Below are 27,398 nucleotides of genomic sequence, written 5' to 3'. Positions count from 1 at the left end.
TTCACAAACAGAACGTCTCTGCTGAGGTTGTATGAGCAGGATCGCGAACATTATCGAAGCATTGTCGAGCGCCACATAGAGCAATTGGAATCGGAAACTGCTCACGACTATAAGGTGTTGGTCAATCGAGTGTCACAACAATACCTCGCTCGATACCCCTTCAGAGTAATGGCGGAGACTTTCAAGGACAAGTTCAATTTCGTAAATCTGGGCCCTAAAGTCGCTAGCCTCGAGATGCTGTCCAGCGTGGTTAGTAGCGCATATGACAAATTTCCAACTCTCGATGCTCTCCGACAGGCTTATGCGGCCTCGGACGAAGCAAAGTACGTAAACGTTAACGATTTCATGAAGCCAATTCAGAGTAGCCTGACTAGTGATGAGGGTTTCGCTCATCAACTGTTCAAAGCCAATACCAGAACCAGAAAAAAAGTCCAGGAAATCCTTGCGGGCAAGACCATACCGTAGCTGTTTAAAAAAAAATAAATAATTAAAAAAAAATACTAGTAAATCGTAAGGAGCGATGGAGAAGGTGTTTTTGAACTATGCCCTAACAAATCATGATATCGGCCATGTTCTGCAAGATGTCCGCGCCTTTCGGGGCGTCGGTGCATACGACCACCTGCCAAATTTGGATACCGGTCAGTTTTGCATAGTGAACACGGACAACGTACACTCATCGACCACCAGCCCCCCTGAAGGTGGACATCATTGGATAACGATCTACCGGGACGGGTGGTGCATAATCATCTTCGATAGCTTTGGTAGAAGCTTACATGATATTGGGGTCGATTATGATGAGGCGGACTTTCACCGCTCCATTGCGAGCAGATTTCCTCCAAACAAGTACGATTTGATCACAACAACTCAATCGATACAGCATTCTCAAAGTTCTGTTTGTGGGTGGTATTGTATTCTAGCAGGTCTTCATCTTCTCACCTTCGGTGTAACGCAGACCCTTCTATTTTTTAAAGAAATGTTCGCATCGAATTTACGTCATAACGACGAGATTCTTTTTCACATCATCAAGTGCATGCTCAGAACAGGCGTGTTCGGTCGAGATGTGAGACGGAACGTCAAAAGTCTCACTGATCTAATGAATCATAGGATAAGAAAATAATTTCACTCAATATTTATCTACAATGGCTGAGAGCGAGTGGGAGAGGGAACTCGACAGGTTGGTCAGCGGGCGAAAGCCCACCGACTGGCATCAGCTTGCTAAAGAACTGCACCGACCGAGACGAATCCATTTCAGACGACGCTCCGTTCGAAGCACGGGAGTGGATGAAATTTGGAGCGCCGACCTCGTCGACATGCAAGCTTACGCACGACAGAATCAAAACTATAAATTTCTCCTCACCGTCATCGACTTGTACTCTCGCTATGCTTGGGTCATTCCTTTGAAGCGTAAAACAGGCATCGAAGTCAGAGATGCTTTTCGCCGAATTGTCAACACGTCCGATCGCATTCCTAAAAAGTTATGGGTAGATCGAGGAAAGGAATTCTACAACTCACCCATGGCCGTGTGGAGAGGTGAAAATGACATCGACATTTACAGCACTAACAACGAGGGGAAGGCCGTCGTTATCGAGCGCTTCAACCGTACCCTGAAGAGCAGGATGTGGAAACACTTTACGGAAACCGGAACGTACAAATACGTCGACGTGTTACCCAGGCTACTGCACAGCTACAACACTACCAAGCACAGAGTCATCTCGCAAACCCCGAGCGAAGCTGCTCATGGAAAAAACATTCGCATCGCAACACGACAGACAGATCAACCCCCCAAGTATAACACAGGAGCGAAGGTTCGCATCTCGAAACAGAAAGGCCACTTTGAAAAAGGTTACACGCCAAATTGGAGTGAGGAAGTGTTTCAGATCAGGAAGGTTCTATTCACAGATCCGGTTACGTATCAGTTGGAAGATCTAAAAGGTGAAGAACTTACGGGCGGTTTCTATGAAAATGAATTGCAGCGAGCTAAAGAAACCGGACTGAGACTGAACAAAGTGATTAAAACGAAGCGCAATACATCTCTAGTATCTTTCAAAGGCTATCCAGCCAAGTTTGATGAGTGGTTAAGAAAATCTCAAGTTAATCGGTTGCGTAAGAATAAAATATTGTGAGAAAAAAATATTATGTGAAAACTATGTATTTCATGAAGTGACGGAATGATTTTTATTCGAATACACCGTTGAAATATTCAAATTGTATAGGAATGATATTGCTATACATCAAAGACTTCGATGACGTCATCATCTACCTTCTGAGAGTAGGCCCACAGACCGTACACCTTGGAGAGAAGTGGTGTCACGTCGTCAAACTCGGCCTTCTCGTCCAGCGATGGATCGATCGGCCGGAGTTGAGTATCGGTAGAGTCTGCTGGACTGCAACAGAGCTTGACTTTCAACAGGCCTCGGTCGGAGCAGGTTATGGCCGAGACGTAGATGTTGACGGGGATGGTGGCTAGCAGGTGTTGATGAAAGTACTGCATTGCGGCCTGCTGACGCCTGCTCTTCTCGGATCTGACGTTCATGAAGATTCTCGTCCCGCTTTCCGTCTGTTGACCTCGTTGCATCGGGTAGAAATTCGTCTTCATGCAGGTGATGAACCCCGCGTCTAGAGAAGCTCTGATGCTCGGGATGGTGGTGAGGATGGCTTTCATGATCTCTTCCGTGCTCTCGTTGATCTGCAGATACAGGTTAGGTTCCGGCTCTCCGGTCAGGCATGGTGATGCTTGCACGCGTGCCGTCGGAATGGCGCCCGTGGGAAAGTACGACTTCCAGCTCGAACCGTCCGATGCAAAGTACTTATCTCCACGCTTGACGTATTTGACTTGAATTCCTGCAAAGAGTCCGTCGGCGATGAGCAGTCTCGTAAACGGCATCGTCGTGGGGTGAGGATCCGATCCGTTGCTGCCAAGGTATTGCCGTACCGGAGACTGTGGGGCCTTTGGCTGTCTCGGTTTCCGACCACCCTGCGACGATTTGCTGCGCTGATACGTTGGAGACATGTCGACGATGAGAGAATACTGTAGAATGTTTAGACTTTCTCATCCCTTACATACTACCCCCATACGCGCACATGTCGGGGCATGTCTTTGATTCGTCTCGACATGTTGACGTACGTCTTCGTCGTACCCTCCGGCCGCTGGCTGCTGGCTGCCCCCGGCTGCCCGGACGTGCCTTCGGCACGGAGCTCGTGCATAAATTTAAAGGTGCTAACTACGATAAAGCCATGCACGTCCACCCGAACCTGTTCAACGAACTTGCAGCTACCCACTACGTCAATGACATTGAACTTCAACATGCCAAACCCATCGACTCGGAACATGCAATCGAATGAGTACTCGACCCCCATCCAGACCCACACACACATTTAGCACAGATATGTTGATTTTAAAATTTTTAATTACATACTGTTTATATCGATCTGTGACTGTATCATGGTAATTACACTGTTGATCGGCAATTGGCCATAGTGGGAAGTTAGCTTGACCATATAATGGGTCAGATGGCTAACGGCCGAAAGATGGTGTTTAAACTGCTCCATTGTCCGCCATTGGTCGTCGCTGTATGGGGGGAAACACATCAAAACATGTATAAGATCTCTGGTATTTCAAATAAAGAGAATTGCACGACAGATTACTTACCACGAACACATAAATTCAGGCTGCATCCCGGCCTCCAGCTTCCTCCGGTGGTTTTTCGAGCGGAGATGCTCGACGAACGGCCGGAGGCCGGTCATAGTCTTCGAACACAAGGAACAAGAGAGGAGCATTTTGTCTCATTCAGGTTTGTGGAATGGGGCTGATCAAGGTGGATCGAATCACTTTTATCCCCACCAGGTTGGTCCTTGGCTGAAGGCTCAACATTATAACTCGGTTCGACGGGAAGGTTCAGGTGCGCCTTTTATGTATCTCCTGCACGCGACACCCTCACTCGGCTTGGTTGCGAAATCTTGTAGCTAAATGTACGTTCAACTAAACAAACTTACCTCCACGTTTCTTCATCGAAGGAAAATAAATTATTATGAGGAAGTAAAAGGAGCAGCATCTAGAGTACTTCGCCCGCGTTCTGTTTGAACCCGTTCAAACTTGTCGTGGGTTCTAGTTGATTCCAGAAACTTCCGTGTGATCGGAGTACGCTGTGCGTACTCTGAGCATAGCGAGGAGTAAAATGAAGTTTTTTATTACTCCCTTATGCAGATAGTGTGGCCGCGTACGACGCACTCCTCTTAACCTTTTGATCGGCGTACGCGAGGGCTCGGGCGAGCTTTTGATGCGTATCCGGTACGCGACTCCCGTTTTGCCTGGCTTTGTGGTTTGATGCGTACGAACTTGAAAATTTCAAACTCGACGGAGCAAGTGGTGTGCACGTATATGGAAGCAATCTTCATTCCCTCAAATCATTTCGTAGTGACAGTGTTCCTTTTTTCATGTAGTCCTGGAATTATTTTAGCCTAGTCGTTTAGTCGGACAAGATACGGGCATCCCTCTTCATCTCCATGCAGCATTGCTTCGTACAAGGTATGTGATCGTCGGCCATTGCATGTCTATCCGATTAGGATCGTACACAATTCTTGCTCGTAGTCTGATTCCATATATAGACATATTTATTTTTTCGTAATTTTTCAGCGTTTGATTTATTTTTTCGTAATTTTTCGTCGTTTGCAGCTACAACACTTTCGTCATACATCTGCGCGTGTGAATGCACATGTGCATCTTACCTGGTGATGAGCATGACCCTCCCCCCGATTGAATTGTTGTATAAATTCGTGCAAGGTAAGTAAAATAGTTTACTAAGTCTTGCTGTTAGGTAAATCGGGGGAGGATTTTTTTCCACCGAGTACCTGTAGACACGTATGTGATGGTGATTGGGTTATTACGGTCGTCATCAAAGTGTTGAAGGGGGTTGCGATGGTGATTGTGTTAGCAAAACGATAGGATCTGTACACATAACAACAAGATTTGCTAATAGGGTATATAGGACCTGTACGCACACACACATAATATAAGAATAACGATAGGATCTGTGCACGTAACAACTAGATCTAGGGCATATAGGACTTGTACACATATAAGATGATTATTAGGGTTTGCTGAGTGTTGTTGTTGCCGTTGTGATCTGTAGTACCTGCACACATAAAAAGAGTAGAGTTGGCATGGTAATAGGATTGTCATGGTGATAGGGTTACTAGGGTTATCGTCTCTCGAAATATTAGGGTTATCATCACCAGAAATATTAGGGTTATCGCCATGGTGATAGGGTTATCAGGAATATTAGGGTTATGGTTATCAGGATTATTAGGGTTATCGCCATGGTGATAGGGTTAGGTGTTATCAGAAATATTAGGGTTATCGCCATGGTGATAGGGTTATCATCATCCGGAATATTAGGGTTATCGTCATGGTGATAGCCCTAGGGTTAGGGTTATCAGGAATATTGGGGTTATCGTCATGGTGATAGCCCTAGGGTTAGGGTTATCGTCATGTTGATAGGGTTAGGGTTATCAGGAATATTAGGGTTATCGTCATGGTAATAGCCCTAGGGTTAGGGTTATCGTCATGTTGATAGGGTAAGGGTTATCATCGTCAGGAATATTAGGGTTATCGCCATGGTGATAGCCCTAGGGTTAGGGTTATCGTCATGGTGATAGGGTTAGGGTTACAGGGATTATTAGGGTTAGTATGCCGCGATTTTTAGGGTTAAACGTACAGATTTAGGGTTAAATCGCACAATTTAGGGTTAAAACGCCCAGGTTTTTAGGGTTAAATCGCATTACGTCATCGATGACGTCATGTGTGAAACGCTCCGATTTTAGGTTAAATCGCAAAAATTTACCGTAAATCGCAAAAAATTGCCGTAAATCGGAAAAAATTAGGGTTAAAACGCCCCGGTTTTTAGGGTTAAATCGCTATGACGTCATCGATGACGTCAGTGAGTTGGTACACGCCTAATACTTTCTACTAGTGGCTTAAGTGGTGGTCTTCCACGCTTCCTCCCACTTACGCTCGTTGTCACTTCCAGTATCGGCGCCGGCTCGTCTCCTCCAGTACGCATCCTCACCTGGCTACGAGTAACTCTTCGAGTCGGTGTCCCTGGTCAAGAGTTGCGACATTAGTCGTGACGAAAAAGACGCGACATTCCAACAATCAGCAATCGGTTATCAAGAGTCATCTGTCCGTTAGTGATAGTTGTCGCAAGTTGTACAGAGACGATGTTTTCTCAGTTTTGGCCCGTGGAAGATCTGTATTACATTTGTCTGTTTTGGAAGCGTTATATATCCGTAAGTTGTCCCCTGAACTATGTGTTCAGAAGGAAAATGTTTTGTCACTTCAGTTGTTTGGAGCTAATCCTCATGAAAGTGTCAGGAGTGCTTCTCCTCTACGGTTTTCAGTATGTTTTAGTCACAGTCATTCCTTCACCTTCACCCTGTGTTGGACCTGTCTACCTGTTCTGCTGAATTTAATTTTGTTTCCACACGTATAGCGTGAGGTTCTCGGTCTATGCTTTCGCTGTAGCTCTATAAATTGCAGTATTTTGACATTTCTCATTATTCCCTGTACTTACCCATGATGAGAAGGGAACGAAAACGTTCGGCTTCCAAAGTGGCTTACTTGACTGTGTGGATTGCGTCGGTGCTGACACCTTTTCTCTCGAAATTGGATACGCCTCCAATTTTTTCCTTACATAATTAATAATTATTATTGGTGAAAACAAATTCAATTGCCAGAAAGTGCCGGTGACCAGTGCCTGGCGGGGTCCTTTGGCGGCATGGTCTAGCTTGTTGGAAACCGGCCTGAGTTTTTTCAAAGTGGCCCTTACAATGTGCTGTCATGTGCAAGACCACCCAGCACATAGTTATTTGGGGGCCCAGGAAAGAACTCATTGCCAGGCTATAGCAATAGCGCTTGGCAACGGATATAGTGCTCGGAAACGGCAAGAGTGCTTCCCGAATATCATGTTATTCATGTAATACAGTTTGTACGTTAGCGTAGGGTATTATATTACCAGTACTTGTAACAGTTAGTGCTTGTTGAGTCACCTCCACCATTACACTGCGCTCTTTAGCCGACTAGACCCTCCTGCACACAACCATCACCATTAGTTAGTGCTTGCATAATATTATTGTTTCTATGGAAGTCATATTTTTGTTTGTTGTTGACATTGTGTGCTTTTGTTTTTGAAGATTGTAAAGATGGATGGGTCGAGTTGACAAATGACCAGTTTGGTCATAGTCCCTATCACGGACCAAGAGATTTGTACATTTTGCCTAACAGGCCATCAGCAAGCCTTCCCACTTTGACATGTAGAATCGTGTGTGGCACCATCCGTTCAACTGGGCCTATTGACCCACCCCTGTCAACAGCTTTCTGGTACTTCAACAACGCACCTGTTCAAGACAATCCCTTATTCAGGATTGAACGGTATTATGAGGATCGTCGGCAAACATCACTGAACAAGGATCTAATCTACACCAGACAGATGCACTGGCCAACAACTATCACTCAGTCAATGATAGGAGCGTATGAATGCAGCTTTCGACATCAGGGAGTACTTTCTCAGAGGAACATTATCACTTTACATGTTGCCAGTGAGTACAGTGCAATCATGTTACCTACTCAAGTACTCTATGTGCGGACAGCAGCGCAACACTGAGAAAGTGAGGCCGAACCTGATAGCTATGAAAAAATATCGTCAGGTATATGCTTCAGAGTAGGACCATTTCCGTGTACAAAATCGTGCCAGACAATACTGCTATTCTATTACTGCTTCAGGAAAATACGGATACTTGTACTTGTATTATATTTGCAAAGGTCCTTGTTTGAGTCTTGGTGGTCAATTTTCTAAACGCATTGTCTTAGTTTAGAACCCTCCTATGTTTTGGTATTTCAGTTTTACAGCTTTTCCCACTACTTCATTCGTTCCAGCACACCTTGTCAAATATGTTAGCTATTTCAGATTGCGTCATGCCTTCTCCTACCACCCCACCCATCCCTAACACTGCTCTCATTGTTATGCAAAAAGTGTCTGTAGTGGTGATGGTTCCTTGCTTCCTGGCTGTTTCCGTTTGTTATAGATGTTCCATACATTACATTCAGCAGTGGATCCATGACTATCGTGTCCACATCATGGCAGGTCGGATCAATTGCCTTGGTGTGCAGAGCAAATGGCACGGGACCATTGAATATGACATGGACTAAGAATGGAAGAATACTACCAGCATATAATGGTGCAAATGGTTGGACACGCAAGCTTGGTGATTACCTAACTGTGGACGACTCAGGGATGTATACTTGCACAGTATCGTCGCCCTTTGGAATTGCTTTAAAACAACTGACCATCCTAGTACAAGGTACAGTTTTAGAATAATAATGTCATTATTATTATTTGAAAGTAGGACGGAGGCAGAAAATATTACAAAAAATGTTTTATCTACGCATGCATCTACGCAAGAGTCACCACCAGCCAATTAGGACATGTGTCAAAGTATTGAACGTTTTCGTTCCCTTCTTGTCAAAATACTACAGGGAATGATGGAAATAAGCTAAAAGACTACAACTATAGGGAAAAGAAGTTCAGAAATATATCACTCCAATTATGTGTAGAAGTGACACGAAAAAAAAGATGTGAAGAATCAAGAAAACAGCATGCAAATCCAATAAGTGACAAAAAACGTAGTGACAAGAAAAAGAGAGAAATATCAAGAGATCAAGGGATCTATTTCGCACCTTCACGACGAACAGTGCCAAACAACTGCAAAGACAACACATTCTCCTTCTGAACACAAAGCTCAGGGTCTAACTTACGTATGTACAAAGCTTCCAACACGGCAAGATGTAACAAAGACCTACCACGCGACAAAACAGAGAATACATCATCGGAATACCACTCACGACAACTAGCACTGCCCGACAGGTGACACTTGATTGCTGAGGTACCGTTTCCCTGACCCGACGACTTGGCCGTTGTCACCTCCGATCCTGCCGCTTGCGAATCTCTCCCATTACGCCCTGCGTCCCTGCAATTCCGATTGCCTCGGTCGAGATCAGTGTGCTGCTCCACGTCCAGTCTGTCCTGCTTTCGTGGTCTACCTCGTTTCTTCACATTAACCGTTGTTGTCACTTCCAGTATTGGTTCTTTTGATTCGTCATCAATTTGTCTCCTCAATTGGCTTCTGGTGACTCGTCCGGGGCTCGATTGTCCAGATGTCAGTTTCGGTGGTTTCCGTATCGGTCTCTTCTTCTTGTTGACTGTTGTTTGGGGTGGCCCCAGCCCTGCGCCCGACGAAAAGGAGGAGGCGTCGGCATGCGTATCCACAGCGGACTTGGACAAGTCCACCTCAGACACAGACTGCACTGGACACTTCAGTGGACGACCACGCCGAGGTCGAGAACCACGTGCAGCTACAGGGACAAGATTCACGGTTGGTAAACAAGCTCACTACGTCATAGGAGCACATGTAACCATTTGATTCAAATTTCGAATCTCTAAGTTTTTCCACAAACTCAAACGTGTCTTTAACGCAATGTGTGTTGTACAAGGCAAGAACCGGTTCCAGCAAATTGCATAACCATTTCGAAACCTTGTATTGCGGAGATCCAGACATGCTTAAGATCGGGCGTGATGGAATATGTTTTTCATGAATTTTTGGGAGCCCATACATCCTAGGTCTTGTCGAGCCTGTGGGAGCTAGATGATCATATTATTTGGTGACCAGTCTTGGCGAACATATTTGTTGGCTTCTGCGAGTCGTCTTTTGACCCTTCACTTTGGCCATCAATGTACTGTCGTTTTGTTGATGATGTGTATTGTCACGACGACGACAAGGAAACCTGTGATAGGTTTATGGAAACTCTCAACTCCTTACATCCAGCATTAAAATTCACATCAGATGGTGAAAACAATGGTACCCTTTCTTTCCTGGATGTTAGTATTTCTCGTAACATGGATACGCACAACATGGACACGACCATTTATAGAAAGCCCACTTTCAAAGGCTTGTATATCCCATGGTCAAGTTTTACTCCAACTAAGTCCAAAACACACCTCGTCAAGGCCCTTGTCTACCGTGCACATAGAATATGTTCCCCTCATCTGCTGGACGAGAAACTAGAACGACTCTTAACGATAATGACAAAGAATGGCTATCCAAAGACATTTAAATGAAACTCATCAACCAGAAACCGACCTTGGAAAAGACGATCACTTTTGGACCAGAGAGATGCCCTGTGGTACTACGTTTGCCATGGGTTGATGCCGGTTCTTCGCGCGTCGAGAAGGAGGTGCGGAATATTGTTTGTTCCTCTTATCCGTGTGTCAATTTGTATGTCATCTTTGGGACGACCCGTGCGTTCAGCGTGAAGAAGGACGTTCTACCTACCCTAAGCAAAAGTAATTTAATCTATTTCTTTCAGTGCCGAAATTGTGAAAATCGGTACGTAGGTAGAACCTTTCAGCACCTGGGCGCACGGATTCGTCAACATGTACCGCTGAATCTTGTCCCTGTAGCTGCACGTGGTTCTCGACCTCGGCGTGGTCGTCCACCGAAGTGTCCAGTGCAGTCTGTGTCTGAGGTGGACTTGTCCAAGTCCGCTGTGGATACGCTTGCCGACGCCTCCTCCTTTTCGTCGGGCGCAGGGCTGGGGCCAACCCAAACAACAGTCAACAAGAAGAAGAGACCGCTACGGAAACCACCGAAACTGACATCTGGACAATCGAGCCCCGGACGAGTCACCAGAAGCCTACATCATTGTTTTTGCAATACAATGATGTAGCTAATCAAAGGAAAAAGCATTTCCATCAGTTCTAACAACATGCACGATGAGCTAGGCAACAAAGCATAGCGCAGGGCCCTGAGCTTCCAAGCTCTCTCGTTATTATTATTATTATTTGAAACTCGGATGTTGAGCCATAAATGTATGTAGAAAGGAAAAGGACATATGGATACGAGTTAAGAGCAACTCTCCATCACTGTAACTGGATATATACTATATACAGTCAGAAAGTGCAATAACTAGGCACAAAACTGACAAGAGTACTGAGACATTCGACGTCCTGACACCTAGCTTCAACACATCTCCGTAGTGCTAACCGACAGCCTTCCAACTTGGAAGGTTCAAGGTTATGTAAAGACCAAAGAGGGGAAGGTAAGCGCAACGAAAACGAGCAAAAGCTACAGTCCCAATGGAACAAAGAATGTCGATTGTTACTGGACGATGACGAGACCATTATGATATTTGACGAAGCAGTCTAACTATGATTATTATTATGTGCATTTTCACGCTGAAGTCGACCGATAGGTCCACTTCTTCGCTTGTGCTGGACAACGAAGGCAGGAGGATAACAAATGATACACTGTGGGGAAAAAATCAAACGATCACTGTATCAGAACCAAAACCAAAAAAAGCACAAATCAGAAAAAGGGGCAAATGAGCCACAGAAGTATATAAAGCCAGTGGTGGGTGAACAATGCAGTAGAGAGCATTAAGTGATGGTGTGGTGGATCAGCAAAAAAGGCACCATTCAAACATACAAGGTTACATGGACGCTGAGAAGAAGTCAGATATTGGAGTGTCATCCGTCCCCCACAGATCCTTTTCTGTCACCTGTTGACACAGAGCTCGCCACTCGGCCCTAACCGCTGCAATATTCCTGATTCTGTGCAAGTCCTCCAGACTACTCAGCTTTCCGGCATCTGCTGCCTCCAAATCAGCAGATAGTGTACCCGTCAGGCTGGTCCTCGGCCGTCCTCTCCAGCCCTTGAGGTCCTTGCTGGTGTAGTAGCTGACCATTGCCTGGATGGCTGGTGTGCTGTCGGACAGACGGAGGACATGTCCGAATAGCTTCCATCGCAACATCTTGATGGTGACTGATTGGCTGGCTTTCACATCGGGCGTATAGTGTGTTGTTCGATATTGTTTGAAGCCACCTGATGCCTATAAGCGACCTCAGTTGACGCCGATGGAAGGAGTCCAGTCGCTCCTGAGCTGTCTTGGTAACCGCCCACGTACCAGAGTTGTACAGCAGTACAGGGATGATGAAGGCTTGGTATAGCCGTAGGCGAAGCTTTTCGGTGACCTGCTGGCCTCGTTTCCAGAGGTTCCACAGGCCCCAAAAGGCAGCTGTCACCAGTTGCTTCCTCCTCAGCACATCCTCGTCATCACCAATCAGACTTCCAAGTTTTCATGTAGATCTCCATTTTTCTTTGTTGCGATCATTGAGTCTAGTGATTTCTGTGTACTCCGTTTTGTCATGATTCATGTTGAGCGACCATTGAACCAGGGTAGAACGCGCCGTAGTTTTTAGGTGGGAGAGCCACCGCCGACTGGTGCTTATAAAATGTGCGTCATCAGCATAGATTAGCTCAAGCGGCAGGTGAAGATCAGCATGGGGTCTGGGAGCTGCTTCCTTTCTCAGTTGCCGTAACGCTGCTTCCAGATATACCGTAAACAGGACCAGTGACAAGGAGTCACCCTGCGGTATGCCAATAGTTGTCGGAAATGTTGGTGATGACATTTTACCCAGGCGGACATGGAGCTTTGTTCCCGAAGACGCAGTTTAGCCTCGTTCACGATTTCCTTTAGTACACTCATCAGTTGGTCACGTCTGATAGTGTCAAATGCCTTTGATAGGTCAATTCCGAGGATGTGAATATCCCGGTGAAAGCGTTGGACATTCACATCCAAGGTCCAAGGTTACTGAGATGATGCCATGTCTTTGAATCTGGATAGTCCAAACATTCCACTTTTAGGCATTTCGCTCAATTATGCTACCCTTTTCTTGCAGTCACCCAGATCGCATTGAATATTGTCGAATGCTTCCTCCAGCATAGGGGCAGTGACTAGGTACGAGTCGTACATCTTCAGGTGGCCCCCGTGCAGTAGATCACGGCACGAGGTAGAGCAAGGCCAGTTGGCATCAGCTGCTGTTGTCTTCGCGGACCAGATTGAACGCCAGTGGCATAATGTTTCACCAGCATTGCTCAGGGGATTGTATCCCCTTGTACATATTCTTCTGGCAAGAAATGGTCAGAGCACACCACTGTAGTGTCGCTTAACTCTTCTTCGCTTTCCTCCTGTCGAATAGTGGCAGTCCATTCCCTTCGTAGTTCAGGATTAGATGGAAATTTATGGAAAGGACGAATGCCAAATTTCTGGGGAGTAACGCCGGTGACCACTACATCCTGGAAAACAGCAATGGTAGTGGTTGGTCGCCATCCGAAAACAAGACAGGGAAAATCAATCCAGCCGCAATAAAGCAAACAAAACTGTTTCTTCTCTCCTGACAGGTAACTGGTTGTCAGATTCACGAGTTTAGAAATCCATCTTCAGCTCCAACTTATGAACAGAAGATGCAGCTCTACGATATGTTGACTGTAGTGTGGTCTTACAGCTATCACATGACCACACGGAACTACTATGTTCACCACAACCCCGGCATAAATACGTCACATGATGTCAACCATGTTGACCCAACTGTCCACATGACATGACCATTTTCTGCACTAATTGAGTACTCATCTGAGCGAGAGTGAATCTAAGGCCAGCAGCGCTGGGGTGAACAAACCAAAGCTGCGATATTGTGGAACAGGAATTGCTGCTGCTGGGGTATCGCTGATGGCGAGGCGTTGGTGCTCAATGGCGGGATTGTGGAGAGCCTACATCTCTGGTAAAGACGTAGCCCTTACCTTATTGTTTATCGTAGGACTTCAGCTCCATCTCGAACTTGGTACGCCCGCAGGCTTCTTGCTGTGATATTCATGTATTTCATTCGCTATTGTATTTGCTCTCAACTTGAAGGGCTACCACGCCATGGGCCGTATCCTTGCCTGGATTTAGTCGTATTGAATTTCCTAGACGCGTTCAGGCATACAGATTTTGAAAATATATGGTCTACTCATATTGCGCAATGCCCGCTACTTTTGTAGTTTGAGCACTCTGGCGCTAGAGCGACAAGCTACATGTATCTTAATGTCTGTGGTGCCGCCTTTGCACCATGGCTGGTAGCTCGGCCTACTAAGCTTGTAGCTGTACTGATGAAGCCTTCATGGCCGAAACAGCATTGGTTTACTCATACCTATATCACATGGTTCTTGAGTTATTGCTGGTTGTGTGTACATGTGTTTGCGCGACCACCTCTCAGAAACATTGAGTTAGACCGGCAAAGGGTTGACTGGGACCAGGCACTGCCCCTATCTGTGAAAAGCTTGTAACTCCAAAATCACATGCTCTGCATTATAAGGGCATTGAGCGCTCTTCTGCCAATTAACAAACACTCTTCTTGATGATTTCTTTCATTCACAGATATTCCCAGGTTTCTTATTGCCCCTAGACCGGCACGCATTGTCCAGAATTCACTAAGAGCAACTTCGGTTGCTCTCAATCTTCAATCACCGTCATACAAAGGAAATCTACCCGTTAAAAGTTACAAAGTCATTTGTAAACCAGATGCAGAGTACAGATCTTATGTGAAGGACACTGTTCAAAGTTTTCCACTCAATACTGTCACAATCATTGGACTTCAACCAGCCACCAAGTACACCTGCTGGTATCATGCAGAAAATGCAGCTGGTTCAAGTGGTCCAAGTCCCAGACTAAGACTGGAGACTCCCGAATCACGTAAGCTTCTCCCGCAATTTTGTGTGTGCATTCAGTATTAATAATAACAATAATTATTATTATTATTAAACTCAGATGGAGAGGCAAGGATTATTATTCAAAAAGAGGACCAAAAGTTTACAAGTTATCCATTTTGTCCAACACTAACGGCTAAAAGCAGAATACTGTTAATTAAGTCAAAAATGTGGAACAATTAGCACAAAACTGACTGATGAGATCATGACATTCAACGACCTGATGCTTAGCTGCATCACGTCTAGAATGCGCAAACCAGCAGCCTTCCAACTTGGAAGGTTCTGCTGTGATGTTTAGCTTGTTTTCGTCTAGAGTGCGCTCACCTTCCCCTTCCTTACGTTACTTCGTAACTTAGAACCTTCCAAGTTGGAAGGCTGCTGGTTTGGGCATTCTAGATGTGATGCAGCTAAGCATCATGTCGTTGGATGTCATGATCTCATCAGTCAGTTCTGTGCTAATTGTAGCACATTTTTGACTCAACAGTATTCTGCTTATAACCATTAGTGTTGGACAAAATGGATAACTTGTAAACATTTGGTCCTCTTTTTGAATAATAACTATTATTGTTATTGCTTAATAGGGTCTTAGTTACTACTTGCGTTGTGCATACTGATGTTGAGTTTCGAATTAATTTTGGTTTACCAGTCAGGGTCGTCACACGCACGACCAGTACGACCGTGGTCGTACCACTTTTCGTCCAAGACGGTCCGCCCAGAGCGCTTGCGGAGCACTAAAACGTGTCCTGTTGACCGAGAGATCCAATTCCCCCCGGGGGACATCCTGGACGCCGGTCGTACTGTAATAGGTGTATGTATGCTACGACCTGAATACTCACTATTCGTATTTCCCGCTCGTTCCCCTTGGCAATGAGCCACTCACATAGAAGAGCGCACGCTCCAGTTCTGTTCTGTTCTAGTCTGTCGAGTCGTTGTCCTGTTCTCCTTCTGTCTACACTCTTATCGAATACTTCTATAATCCAATCATATAAAACCCCTGTGTTCCGGTGTGAGGGAGCATCATTAGCCGGGAGCAGCTAACACTGGTGGCAGCGGAAAACGTCCACCACTACCATTTCCCACTGCTCTGTGACGCCCCTGCCGGTAATCCTTCTGAAGAGATGGCCACGAAACGTTCAAAGAATAATAATACATGAAAATAGGATTTTCTTATTGTGTTTGTAGTACTTTGACGGAGTGCGCAGCTGGCTCTATTTATAACGTCACGACTGTAACAAGATAAGAAGCAGTCAGAAAGTGTGATAACAGGGCACAACACTGACATGTTACTGTGACATTCAACATCCTTGCCTATTATCTTGTTACAGTCGTGGTTCGTTTCTTCATAACTCGTTTCCATGTGATTTCTTCTATTTTAATTATATTTATTGGCTCAGTATCGGAGTTAAATATTGCGTTAATGATAATTTTTACAAAAGAGAAAGGACCAATGAACTACAAGCTACGCTATACTGTCCACTAACACCACCAGTTACTAAACAATCAGCTCATGCGATAACATTGCACGACACTGACCGACGGTACTGACGTTCTACAACTAACTGGCCACCAGCTCTAGCAGATCTTGGATGCGCACTCCTACAGCCTTCCAACTTGGAAGGTTCTAAGTTATAGAAATAACATAAGGAGGGGAGGTGAGCGCAACCAAGATAAGCTTAGCCAAACAAGTTGTGTGGAATGTTGCTTTGCGTTCTTGAATCGTGGTTAACGGTATTGTCCAATGGTCTTGCCAGTATCGTCATCGACATGCATGAACATCCACCAACGTCCTTCACAGCTGAGACTTTCAACTCGTGCCACAAAGAATGCTAAAAGTTATTGGATGATGACGAAACTAGTAAGACTATTGGACATACCGGCCTTACTACAACTTGACGACGCAAAGCAACAGACCACCCAACTATGTAATAAACATAGAAAGGGGAACCTAAGCGAAGACGAATTGTGAAAAACCGAAACGTCAACATCCTACTGAACTCCACTATCATGTAAATATGATGGACTAGTTTTGTACAATACCAAGTAGTTCCACATGACGTACGTTTCGCCGTATAGGTCATGACGGCTCATCAGGAGTGCAAAGTTGAACTCGGATGGTGAGCCAATTGAATTATGGTGAAAAAGGATCCGAGTTCAAAAAGATATTCAAAGTCTAGTTATTTTTTTATTTTTTGCAGGATAATTACGAAGAAAGTGCCATTGTATCTTCCTAAATTTGAATGTGATCCACATAAAACTTCATCAAAAGTCGAAGAAAAGAGTCGTGGGTTAACAATCCAGCAAAAACTCAAATTTCGCCAAAATAGTACCTGCGGTTGGTTTTGCACAGCACAGGTCATTTATTGATTTAGTATTGAGAGAGATTTTCGCAGCAATCCCTCCAGATCTTGTTGGCCGCTTTGAATGTTAAAATGCCATAAATCAACTTTGGATCTGAAAGCTCATATGGCAGTGAATGAGGAGGCGAGATAAACACAGTTATTCCCATTTTAATGATGGATGAGACTGAAGCAGGAGAGTGCAGAGACAGCTAATGGTACTGGCCTAATGATGGATGAGACTGAAGCAGGAGAGTGCAGAGACAGCTAATGGTACTGGCCACACAACATGGTCATCCCTGTGCTGCAGACTCAGCACATCTGACAGACTTTCATGGCTTAGTTGCCAGAACTATGCGCTGGAAAAAGTGGACAGTGTCAGAGAGAGACCTATTGTGTTTCTGTGTTTCCTGAATTTGTATCCCGAACTTGCAGGGTCTGCGGCGCCCCAAGGCCTCACTGCTGTCTCAACATCACCAGGTCATGCAACGATAAGTTTCAAGGTTAGGAAATCCCCCTTGCACTCACACCTCATCCACAGTGCATATTTAGAATGTCGTACACTTTCATAGTCATTTTAGTTGTCAGGTCCAAGCCCAGATTGAACAAACAGAATTAATGAAAACAAGATCTAACGTTAGCCAGTTCACTGTACTCTGAGGCAATCGCTGAAGACTGTATCAGGCAAATTGTCTCCATGACTTTGAATAGTAGTGGTTTCTTTCTGCAACTCATGGATGGCAACAGTTTGTTTGTTTGTTCCTATATTACTTCACCAGATAGGCAGGCATTTTCCGCCTTCTCGTCTAACCATACGACTAGACTATCAATATAAGATGAAGAACAGTTCTGAAATAGAAGTAAATCGTGAGCTTCATTTGAGTTCAGGTGGTAATTGTCATGCCAGTACCATCACTTCCGACCCCTTTCAACCATTTTGGAATTGAATGGATGGGGTTATTTTAAGGCAATTTTGGATCAGAATACATCCGAGATTGGCTGAGGAGTTCTGGAGGGACGAAACGTACGTCGCAATCCGAGCCAAGTTGTTGCTGTGTCATCGCCTATACTCCAGGCGCTAACTGACGTAGAGGTACTCAGGAAGCTATGTGGGTATCACCAGTCATGAGTCAACTAGGTGCCATGCGGCAACAAATGTTGGTGAGAGATTGAGCAGTCTTTACCAGAACTTTGCGGCTTAGAGGGTGTCTGGTGGGCAGGTGGGCAGACAAACCTAAGTACTATTGTGAGCCAAAGGAATATTTAAACTCGGCTACTCAGCCAGTAATAAATGTAAACAAGAATACAAACACATGAGAACGAGTTACTGTAAATATACAAATTTTCGGCAGCTATTTAATTTCGGCTATATTCGGCACCGACCCCAAACCCCTAAATTGAAACGCCGATGAAATTTTTCACAACATCTGTCGCACTATACCATGCCCTCTACCCACGCCGAAAATAAATCGCCGCCGAAATGTCAAAAATCGTGAAGTGCCGAAATTTTGCAGCGCCGAAATTTTGTATATTTACAGTATGCAGCAACTATCCACGACTGTAACAACACTGGCTGTTTCAGTAGCCTGTCAGTTTTGTGCCCTATCAGCGCACTTTTTGACTGTTTATTATCTTGTTACAGTCGTGGATAGTTCCTGCATAACTCGTTCTCATGTGGGTTTTTTTCTCTTTTTTACAAGTAATATTTATATGGAGATCTATGATACGAAATAGTGGTTACGACTTCGGCGATGAATTTTTTTAGGAATGGGAATGGGAATGATCTATGATCATGCAATTATCCGCTCGTCGGATGTTCCCAATCAAAAGTGCATTGTCACCACCCAGAATTGCAGTGATGATTTTAAAGCATTCATGTTTCCGTGAAAAATGGCTGCAATTGTAAGCAGGTGTGGATGCATGCATGAGGTGCCCGGTAACGACAGGAATGGGAATATCTAATGGAAAGGGCTTCACAGCCTCCTTGGCTCAAGACCATTCGATTCAACGGTCCAAACTCTCATTAGTCTCTTTTTCTTGAGGCCCCATAAAGTTTAAAACTCTCGTGAGTGTGGAAAATCGATGACAACAGATCTACCTTGAAGAGTGCATGATTTGCATAGGATGGATAACCTTACAGCACTGTTGTGTGCTTTGCTGTGTGGATGCAGCAAAGCTAATCCTCTGTCACTGCTCTGCTGAGAATAATGCCAATTTGGTCTTTATATGCCTCGTATCCTGAAAACCTGCAGCCAATGCCACCTGCTCTTTCCCATGGTACTATAATTGGCTATGAGATTACTTACGATGCAGTTGGATGTAGCAAAGTAGAAGATTGTCAATGTCAACTCTACAACTGTTCTCTGCACGGATCTATTCGAGTTCATGAAAGTGAGTATATGGTCTATACATGATTGGACCCAGCTTGAATGCAACTATCTTCCATGTTCTGTTCAGCACTTTTTTGACACTTCTATGTAAGAAAATGATTCATGCTGCCATCGCAAGTCAACAAGGTGTTTACACAGGGCTAGATGCACCCATCCAGGTTTTTCTGTATAAAAGGTTTGATGGAATTTCCATGTGCCCCGGATGGCAGTGTGAGTCAGTCCAGTGTCTGGTTAAGTGAGCAGGAAAGGTGGCAGCTCCCACTTAGGGAGCAGCGCTCAATCACTTCGTCGAAGTTCTTCGTTTTGTTCATTACATTATCTAATTTCTTCTCTTGCCATCATTCTCTTTTCTGCTTTCTTTCCTGCTTCTTATCTCTCTTCATTTGGATCATGTCTTTCTTCCCATCTCTCCGCACTAAAGGTTGGGTCAGTAACTCAATTTCACTATCTGGCTTGCGGCATTTTACAAGGTACCAGATTACTGCTGCAGCCATTAATGGAGTGGGTCTTGGTGTTAAAGCAAGGAGGTGGCTCGTAACTCAGAAGCTAGGTACGTGCGGAGGAATAAGCAAGGGAATAACTGGTGAATATTTTAAAGAAAAAGGAAATTTGACAAATTTTGAAAACTTCCTTTCTCCTTCTCACAAACAGGCTCGGTACTGCACAAAAATTGATGAATGAAAGATCGTCAATAATTCACCCATTGGGTGTCATCAGGGAATTGATAAGGAAGGAAAGGCCATCAAGAAATATAAGTACAGCCAGTATTGAACACTGTGACCGGTAGACAAGGTTCTTCTGTAAACACAGCCAGATTAATGTTCAACAACACTCAAACATCATGTACACGTAATTAGTATGGAAATGTCACAGGTCATCAAAGAATTGCTTTGAGTGTGGTAATGCTAAGAATGAAAAACATGATAAATTGACAAGTGAACAATTTCACAAGAGATATTGGAAGCTTTGTCACAACTCTGAGTTTCAGGTATTACTACGATCAAGTGAACAATTAGAAATTTATGTCCACAAAGACGAAACAGATCTGTCCGCAGAAAGATTAAATGTTTTGACACGACGGAATTTCTTGATGCGGTTGCCCCCGGGAGACTTGCATCAGATTCCACTGAATTATTTTCCTTTCGCTTTTCTCTTTCTCCAATGCAGCCCCAGGACCAGTAAGGAATTTGACAGCCATACCCATATCAAGCTCTGTACTACAGGCAAGATGGCAAGCACCAGAAACAACTTACGGTGAGTAATGTTTTCAAGAGCATGGTCTGTAGGTCTATAACCCCTGATGTATGGTGGATCGATATTCAAGAACATGTGCCCGTAAGTGAAATATTTCATGTAGTCATCATGATTATCTTTACGGCATTGCATTTACCCCACGACTATTTGCTACCTCGGCAGAATTAAATCATTAGTGATCCGACACCTCGCGGTTCAAGAATTTACCAAGAAGCGTTCATGAAAACGCTTGTTGCTCTAAAACTCTTAGCAGATCTATGCTCGGACAACTATAATAATTAAAGCCAATCTACCATAGAATTTTCTGCAGCGGCATTAAGCACACTCAAGCACATTTTATACTAGCAAACAACTCATCATTATTCATTCACCTTTGTCTTTGACCCTGCTCCAGGTGGTAATCTATACTACGTAATTCAGTATAGTGTTCTCAGAGGAGATACTGAGGAGAGAGTGAGCAACGATATCAACATTGCAATGCCACAATACACCATAACTGGACTAAAGGAGAGAAGAAGTGTTTTGATCACGGTGTTTGCTGTCAACTCAGTTGGTCCTGGACATCGTGTCACTGTAGGCACTATAACAGCTGCAGCCAGAGTACAACCTGATGTCACTGATAAACCAACAAGATATCAACCAATACCTCCTGCTTTTTGCAAGTTACCCAGTAAACTAGGGTGGATTATGGCTGTTGCAAGTACATTCACCCCAGAAATTATCAACCTGATTAAACTGAACTTCTCAGCAAACACTTCACTTAACTTGACATGCAGAGAAGGCCTGTATGTCTCCGGTAACTGGTCACAACGCCATCAACTGATCACATGCCAGAAAAGTGGAATGTGGACAAAGGAAATCTCCGCTTGCTCAGGTACACATGTTTGATTACCTATCTCTCACCATGTAGCGCACAAGACACAGAGGCAGTGCACCTTAACCTGCTAGAGTGTCCAATTCCTATGATGAGCTGAGTGCAGTACACAAGAGGTACTCAGAGAAAAGTAAGGATTTATGTTTTTGTTAAAGGAATGGACTCAGATGGATTGGGAGAACTTCAAAATTCAAAGGATCAGTCGGGGGAAGTGAACTTCTTGAAAAGAGAAAAAAAGGAAACCCCACTAGGACTCTAAACTCGGGACCTTGCTTGTCATGAACAATACTGGAGCTATCTGAGCTATGGGACCAGACCGAACCAAGTGCAGTGTTCGCAGGCAGTCTAACTGGCGGCCAAGTAGCCCGGCAAAGAATGCGCTTGACCGCTAAAGAAAGTCGGGCATGATCGCCGCCTAAATGAATATGCGTCGTGATTTACCGGACAGTGCTCTTCGCCACAAAGCGCCTATCTTGCGGGCAGCCTTGGTGATGATCACCTCAACGTGAGGATCCCACGACAGCTTGACATCTATAATTACACCGAGATACGCAGCGGAGGTGGGTCATTCGGGGAAGCGAACTGCCTGAAAAGAGAAAAATGTCAACCCGACCAGGGCACGAATCGGGACCTTGCTTGTCACGAGATGTGCTATAACCGTCTTATCCTTTGGACCAGGCCGAACCTAGCTGGCGCTGACAAGTTTTCACTCACTCTTTCCAGACAGTCCCCTTTTGGAGGGAAAGTGACCCATGTACCATCAGCCTGTATGGCACGTGTTGTGAGCTGCCTTTTGAGTGAAAAACTTGCCAGCGCCTTTTAGGTTTGGCGCGATCCAATAGCTCAGTTGGTTAGAGCAACGCTCATAACGTACCTCCTGTGTAGCGCACATGCCAACTGTTCTCGCGTGATGAGAGCCCTCTCTTGAACAGTAGCCCATCTGTGATGGACATTGAACAAATATTACCCCAGGGTCCCTAATCGTTATATCTGTTGTCGGGGTGCCTATTAAGCCAATCGCGAGGCTTATTTGGTCCATGATGACACTCCACGAAGAAAGTTAAATATTGTTTCACTCTCCTAACCTTGAGCTGTGGTGCACAATGTCATTCTGAAGCTATGCATCTGGTTGTGAACCAGCACCATACCCTCGGGACCATGTATGACTAATATCCTATGGATGATGGATGAATAATGCTGAATTGGCAGTTGAATTTTGCGGGTAATGACGTGGTATTGACATGGATCACTTTGTGTACGTTGTGTCATATAATGCCATTTGAAGACTGAACAATTCTTGTTAATGACTCAGGGGATCTATACTTACAAGAATGTGTTTTTCTGTTGTATTTTGCAGCACCAGTGGACACTGCTGTTGGCCATGGTTATAGTCAATGCAGCTCCGACATTTCAGTTGCAGTATCTATCGTAAGAGGTATTTTATTCGCCGCCAGTGTTGCCCTGAACCTCATCTTCTTTTTCAAGGTCTACAATAAGCAATGTAAGCCATCTTACACTTTACTGTTGAGACTGTGTCGTGTTCACTTATTTTCAGAATTTACTAATTATAGTATACCTAAAAAGAAAATGGGTGGTTCTGATAATGTAAGACTGGCCCGGAACACCATAATTTTAGACATCAACGATAAAAGAATTTCAATGCAACGCAGATTGTTAATAGCAACTGCATAGAGGGGTTGTCAGTTTACAAACCCCTGTTTCTTGTTATAGGTAGAATCCTGATAAATTTAATACGGCTTTATTCGAACCTACGGCTTAAAGGGAAACTGAACGCCAAAAATAAGTATGGCTTATCCGAAGGAGAATTGGGCACTGATTCCGATGAGCTATGTCTCGAGCCGATCAGAGAAGAGGAACCGTGTCAAATTTCATAAATAACACCTTCCATATTTGGAAAATGGGCTTGATGACGTGCGTACTGCTTAGCTGTCACCATGCTGTGCATGCTCGGCAGTGTAATTGAATGGAAGAAAACAATTACTTTGGTGTTTTGCAGCTCTATTTCGTTCCCTGACGGTACCCAAATCTAGATGTAGGAGTCTGTTGAGCAGGAGAGTGACACATGTCTTCCCGAAGGCTGTCCAGCCTGCAGTGGTGATGAAGAAGACACGAATATCACCCCAAGATCGATTGTAGCGAATTGGAAAACTCATGGTGAATTTGCTTCCACTCCAAGGCAATGTCGAGGTATGAAGGGTGCTTGTACTGCCTTCCAAAGTGCAGCGGAGATGAACATGGCTTTGCATAGCTGTTGCTCTACGCCAACTTACCTACTCTTGCTGGTTCCGTAGTGGTATATTGCAAATTTCGTGGACGAACAATTCGAGTCACTAGTGGCTAGTGAGCAACACTAACAGGTGAGATTTTTCAATTTGATAAAAATTGTTTTTGTTTGAGAACTGACGGTGGCAGTCATTTGACTCAGTAGGTGTCTCTGCTGCTTCTTTCCCTTCATTGGTAGGGTTGTGCTTGATAGTACAAGTGCTTGAAGTAAAATAAAATAAATAGAACATGTGGAACATAAATCTAATCAAGCATCAGTACATGTATTGCGAATTTCAACTTCAAAGCACATAAAATCACAATGATCACAAAGTTTGTGGAATCAGGAGGACTCCCTGTGTTCAACGAACACAATACACACATTCTATATTGCGCGCACACATGTACACATGTGCGTGCACCCCCACCCCATCCCACAGACACACGCATGCAACGCGCACATCCATACACATGTGTGTGAACCCCCCCCCCCCCACACACACACACACTCCTACCCATACACATATGCGTCTACCCCCAGCCCCCCCCCCCCACACACACACGGATACACAAACACACACACACACACACACACACACACACACACACACACACACACACACACACAAGATACTTGTAAGTGTACATGGTCTTCCTGGTGCAGATGCTGGGCCAGCACAATGGAAAATACCTCCATCAAGATGCTTGATCAAGTGTTGTGATAATGGCACTGTTTGTTTGTTTTTACAAAGATGTGTGGGAAGGATTACAATGCGTTATAATTCATAATATTATTGTTCTTTGCCTTGTACTGTGCAGACCAGAATGCTTCGCCATCAACTCCTGGCTTTCCATCGGCATGGTGTTCAGCTGCAGCGGCATCTGGTCCGGGGAGTACGTTGCTGGATGGCTGCACTGACACAGGATGGGTTTGCGTTGGCAATGCAATACGGCAGTCATCCCACATTATGAGCTACACGTTTATGTAATTTATATTGTCGCTCGTCCAGCAACGTCAAGGCTCTGCATGTAAACACAGGAGAACACCATAATAATTATACTACTCAGGGGATAATAATTAAAAATTTTGGATTATCAATTTCTTGACATTTATGAGTTCCTGTCTAAACCATGTCGTGATATTGATTGCTATCTGCTCACAAAGTACCTCGTATTGTAACAATACTCTGCTTAATCACTACCCTCTGCCAATTATTAGATTCGCACAATATTCACAACATATGCAACACAATGCTGTCTATTGACACTACTTCGAACTGAAATGCTCACTACTCGTCTCCCGTTTTCAACTCCCTCTACCTTATGAATACTCTACTTTACTGGTTTCGTTTCTACCCTTTCCATTGCTGCCAGCCCCCAGTCTTTTTCAGTGGACAGCACCATATTGAAATTTTTGTGATTTGATGTACACATACTTTGAAATTGAAATTCGAATTACATGATCAGATTTTTGTTCCACATGTTCTATTTATTTCGACTTCAAGCACAACCCTATCGATGAAGGGAAAGAAGCCGCAGAGAGACACCTACTGAGTCTAATGACTGCCACCGTCTGTTCTCAAACAAGAACAATTTGTGTCAAATTGAAAAATCTCACCTGTTAGTGTTGCTCACAAGCCACTAGTGACTCAAATTGTTCGTCCACGACATTTGCAATATACCACTACGGTACCAGCAAGAGTAGGTAAGTTGGCGTAGAACAACAGCTATGCAAAGCCATGTTCATCTCCGCTTCACTTTGGAAGGCAGTACAAGCACCCTTCATACCTCGACATTGCCTTGGAGTGGAAGCAAATTCACCATGAGTTTTTCAATTCGCTACAATCGATCTTGGGGTGTTATTCGTGTCTTCTTCATCACCACTGCAGGCTGGACAGCCTTCGGGAAGACATGTGTCACTCTCCTGCTCAACAGATTCCTACATCTAGATTTGGGTACCGTCAGGGAACGAAATAGAGCTGCAAAACACCAAAGTAATTGTTTTCTTCCATTCAATTACACTGCTGAACATGCACAGCATGGTGACAGCTAAGCAGTACGCACGTCATCAAGCCCATTTTCCAAATATGGAAGGTGTTATTTATGAAATTTGACACGGTTCCTCTTCTCTGATCGGCTCGAGACATAGCTCATCGGAATCAGTGCCCAATTCTCCTTCGGATAAGCCATACTTATTTTTGGCGTTCAGTTTCCCTTTAATTGGAAGTTTCTTCCAGGACCGATTTCAGCCAATACGATACCCGATTATAACATCTGATCAATTTATTTGTGTTCTTGTATTTACATTCTATCTGTAGGATTGTCCTGGCTCACACTTCTCCAACAGGAAATTCAATTCTTCTCTGAAGACAAGACTCATCTCTAGGTGCAGACAATGGAAAAGGTTATCCAATGTCATCCCGAAAAATACCTAATGATCTCTGCCATCAGTGTAAAACTCACTGTACGATGTACATGTACACCTATATTCGTGTATATCTATCCATACACATTCATGTATATCTTCATGTATCTCTCCACATCTCACGCCATGTTTCCTATTCCTGCTCTCAACCCTGTTAAAAATACTGTCCAGTTGACGAAATCCCCTCTACATGTATTTCATTCCTATTCTGAATGGCTCGAGCCATCAAGTCTAGCCCATCATTGCTACAGCACGTCTTACAGTTTTGTCAAGTTGTTTGCCATGAGTTACGTTTTCCTGCAGCACACCCACGAGAGTTTAGCTACACAGTGTACATTGTAGTTGCCGATCATATCACTTAAAATGGCTGAGCTTTGCTTTCCTCCCTGTTCCATTCTCTCTCTATCTCTCCCTCTCTCTCTCTCTCTCTCTCTCTCTCTCTCTCTCTCTCTCTCTCTCTCTCTCTCTCTCTCTCTCTCTCTCTCTCTCTCTCTCTCTCTCTCTCTCTCTCTCTCTCTCTCTCTCTCTCTCTCTCTCTCTCTCTCTCTCTCTCTCTCTCTCTCTCTATCTCTCTATCTCTCTCTCTCTCTCTCTTTCTCTCTCTCTCTCTCTCTCTCTCTCTCTCTCTCTCTCTCTCTCTCTCTCTCTCTCTCTCTCTCTCTCTCTCTCTCTCTCTCACTCCCCCCCATTTTTCTCTTTTTTTCTTTTGATCGTTTCCTGGCTATTGCAGCTTGATCTGCCCTGGGAACAAAACGGCTATGTCCTCGATACCGGATTCACTTTCAGAATCGGAAGAACAGGATGCATCGTCTCCTTGGGACACCAGGGTTGTCTTCTCAAAAGGATAGAAAAATCCATGGCTCTGGAGGTGCAGATTTCGACTAATTCGGAAATAAAAATAATTGTTGAATGTAGTACATGCATCTGCAATCCACACCAGTGCAAATGAACACTAGGAAATTTTAGAACCGAACGTTTTCGTTCCCTTCTCTTCATGGACTCTTTTAAAGGAGAATAAAGCAAAAAAATGAATAAGACAGCGATTTTAATTATGGGTAACGAATTGAGAGAGATAAACATCACGCGACAAGTGTGGAAAGTCAGCAAGTTTTCTCTTTTCCTGGTTTCCTCTTCTTTCCTCTTGATATGTTCGCTGTGTTAGCATTATTTGAAACTCGGGTTTTGAGTTAGTAGCAGTGGTG

At 44.4% G+C, this 27,398-nt stretch overlaps 1 protein-coding gene and 2 long non-coding RNA genes across 3 annotated transcripts in view; 2 read left to right on the top strand and 1 right to left on the bottom strand.

Annotated features, from left to right (window-relative positions):
• LOC135817034 (cell adhesion molecule Dscam2-like) overlaps window positions 1-23,180 on the top strand; it is a 39,472-nt gene extending 16,292 nt beyond the window's left edge. Inside the window, exons 3-12 of the mRNA XM_065330136.1 lie at window positions 7,189-7,593; window positions 8,080-8,355; window positions 14,306-14,620; window positions 17,406-17,473; window positions 19,223-19,361; window positions 19,782-19,910; window positions 20,528-20,614; window positions 21,009-21,488; window positions 22,846-22,989; window positions 23,125-23,180. Of these exons, the coding sequence (XP_065186208.1) occupies window positions 7,189-7,593; window positions 8,080-8,355; window positions 14,306-14,620; window positions 17,406-17,473; window positions 19,223-19,361; window positions 19,782-19,910; window positions 20,528-20,614; window positions 21,009-21,488; window positions 22,846-22,989; window positions 23,125-23,180 (2,099 nt within the window). The remainder of the gene's footprint in view (window positions 1-7,188; window positions 7,594-8,079; window positions 8,356-14,305; window positions 14,621-17,405; window positions 17,474-19,222; window positions 19,362-19,781; window positions 19,911-20,527; window positions 20,615-21,008; window positions 21,489-22,845; window positions 22,990-23,124) is intronic.
• Window positions 23,181-23,269: 89 nt separating this feature from the next.
• LOC135818461 (uncharacterized) lies at window positions 23,270-25,247 on the top strand. The gene is made up of 2 exons (XR_010553688.1): window positions 23,270-23,696; window positions 24,591-25,247. It is a non-coding gene; the product is annotated as an uncharacterized LOC135818461 (long non-coding RNA).
• LOC135818460 (uncharacterized) lies at window positions 24,628-25,980 on the bottom strand. Its single transcript, XR_010553687.1, has 2 exons — window positions 25,390-25,980; window positions 24,628-24,794 (listed from the first exon to the last, which is right to left on the bottom strand). It is a non-coding gene; the product is annotated as an uncharacterized LOC135818460 (long non-coding RNA).
• Window positions 25,981-27,398: the final 1,418 nt, after the last annotated feature.

This window comes from Sycon ciliatum, chromosome 5 (genome assembly GCF_964019385.1).
Source record: "Sycon ciliatum chromosome 5, ocSycCili1.1, whole genome shotgun sequence".
Classification (NCBI taxonomy): Eukaryota; Metazoa; Porifera; class Calcarea; order Leucosolenida; family Sycettidae; genus Sycon; species Sycon ciliatum.
The sequence above is the reverse complement of the archived record's forward strand: the minus strand, read 5'-3'. Positions and strand labels throughout refer to the sequence as shown.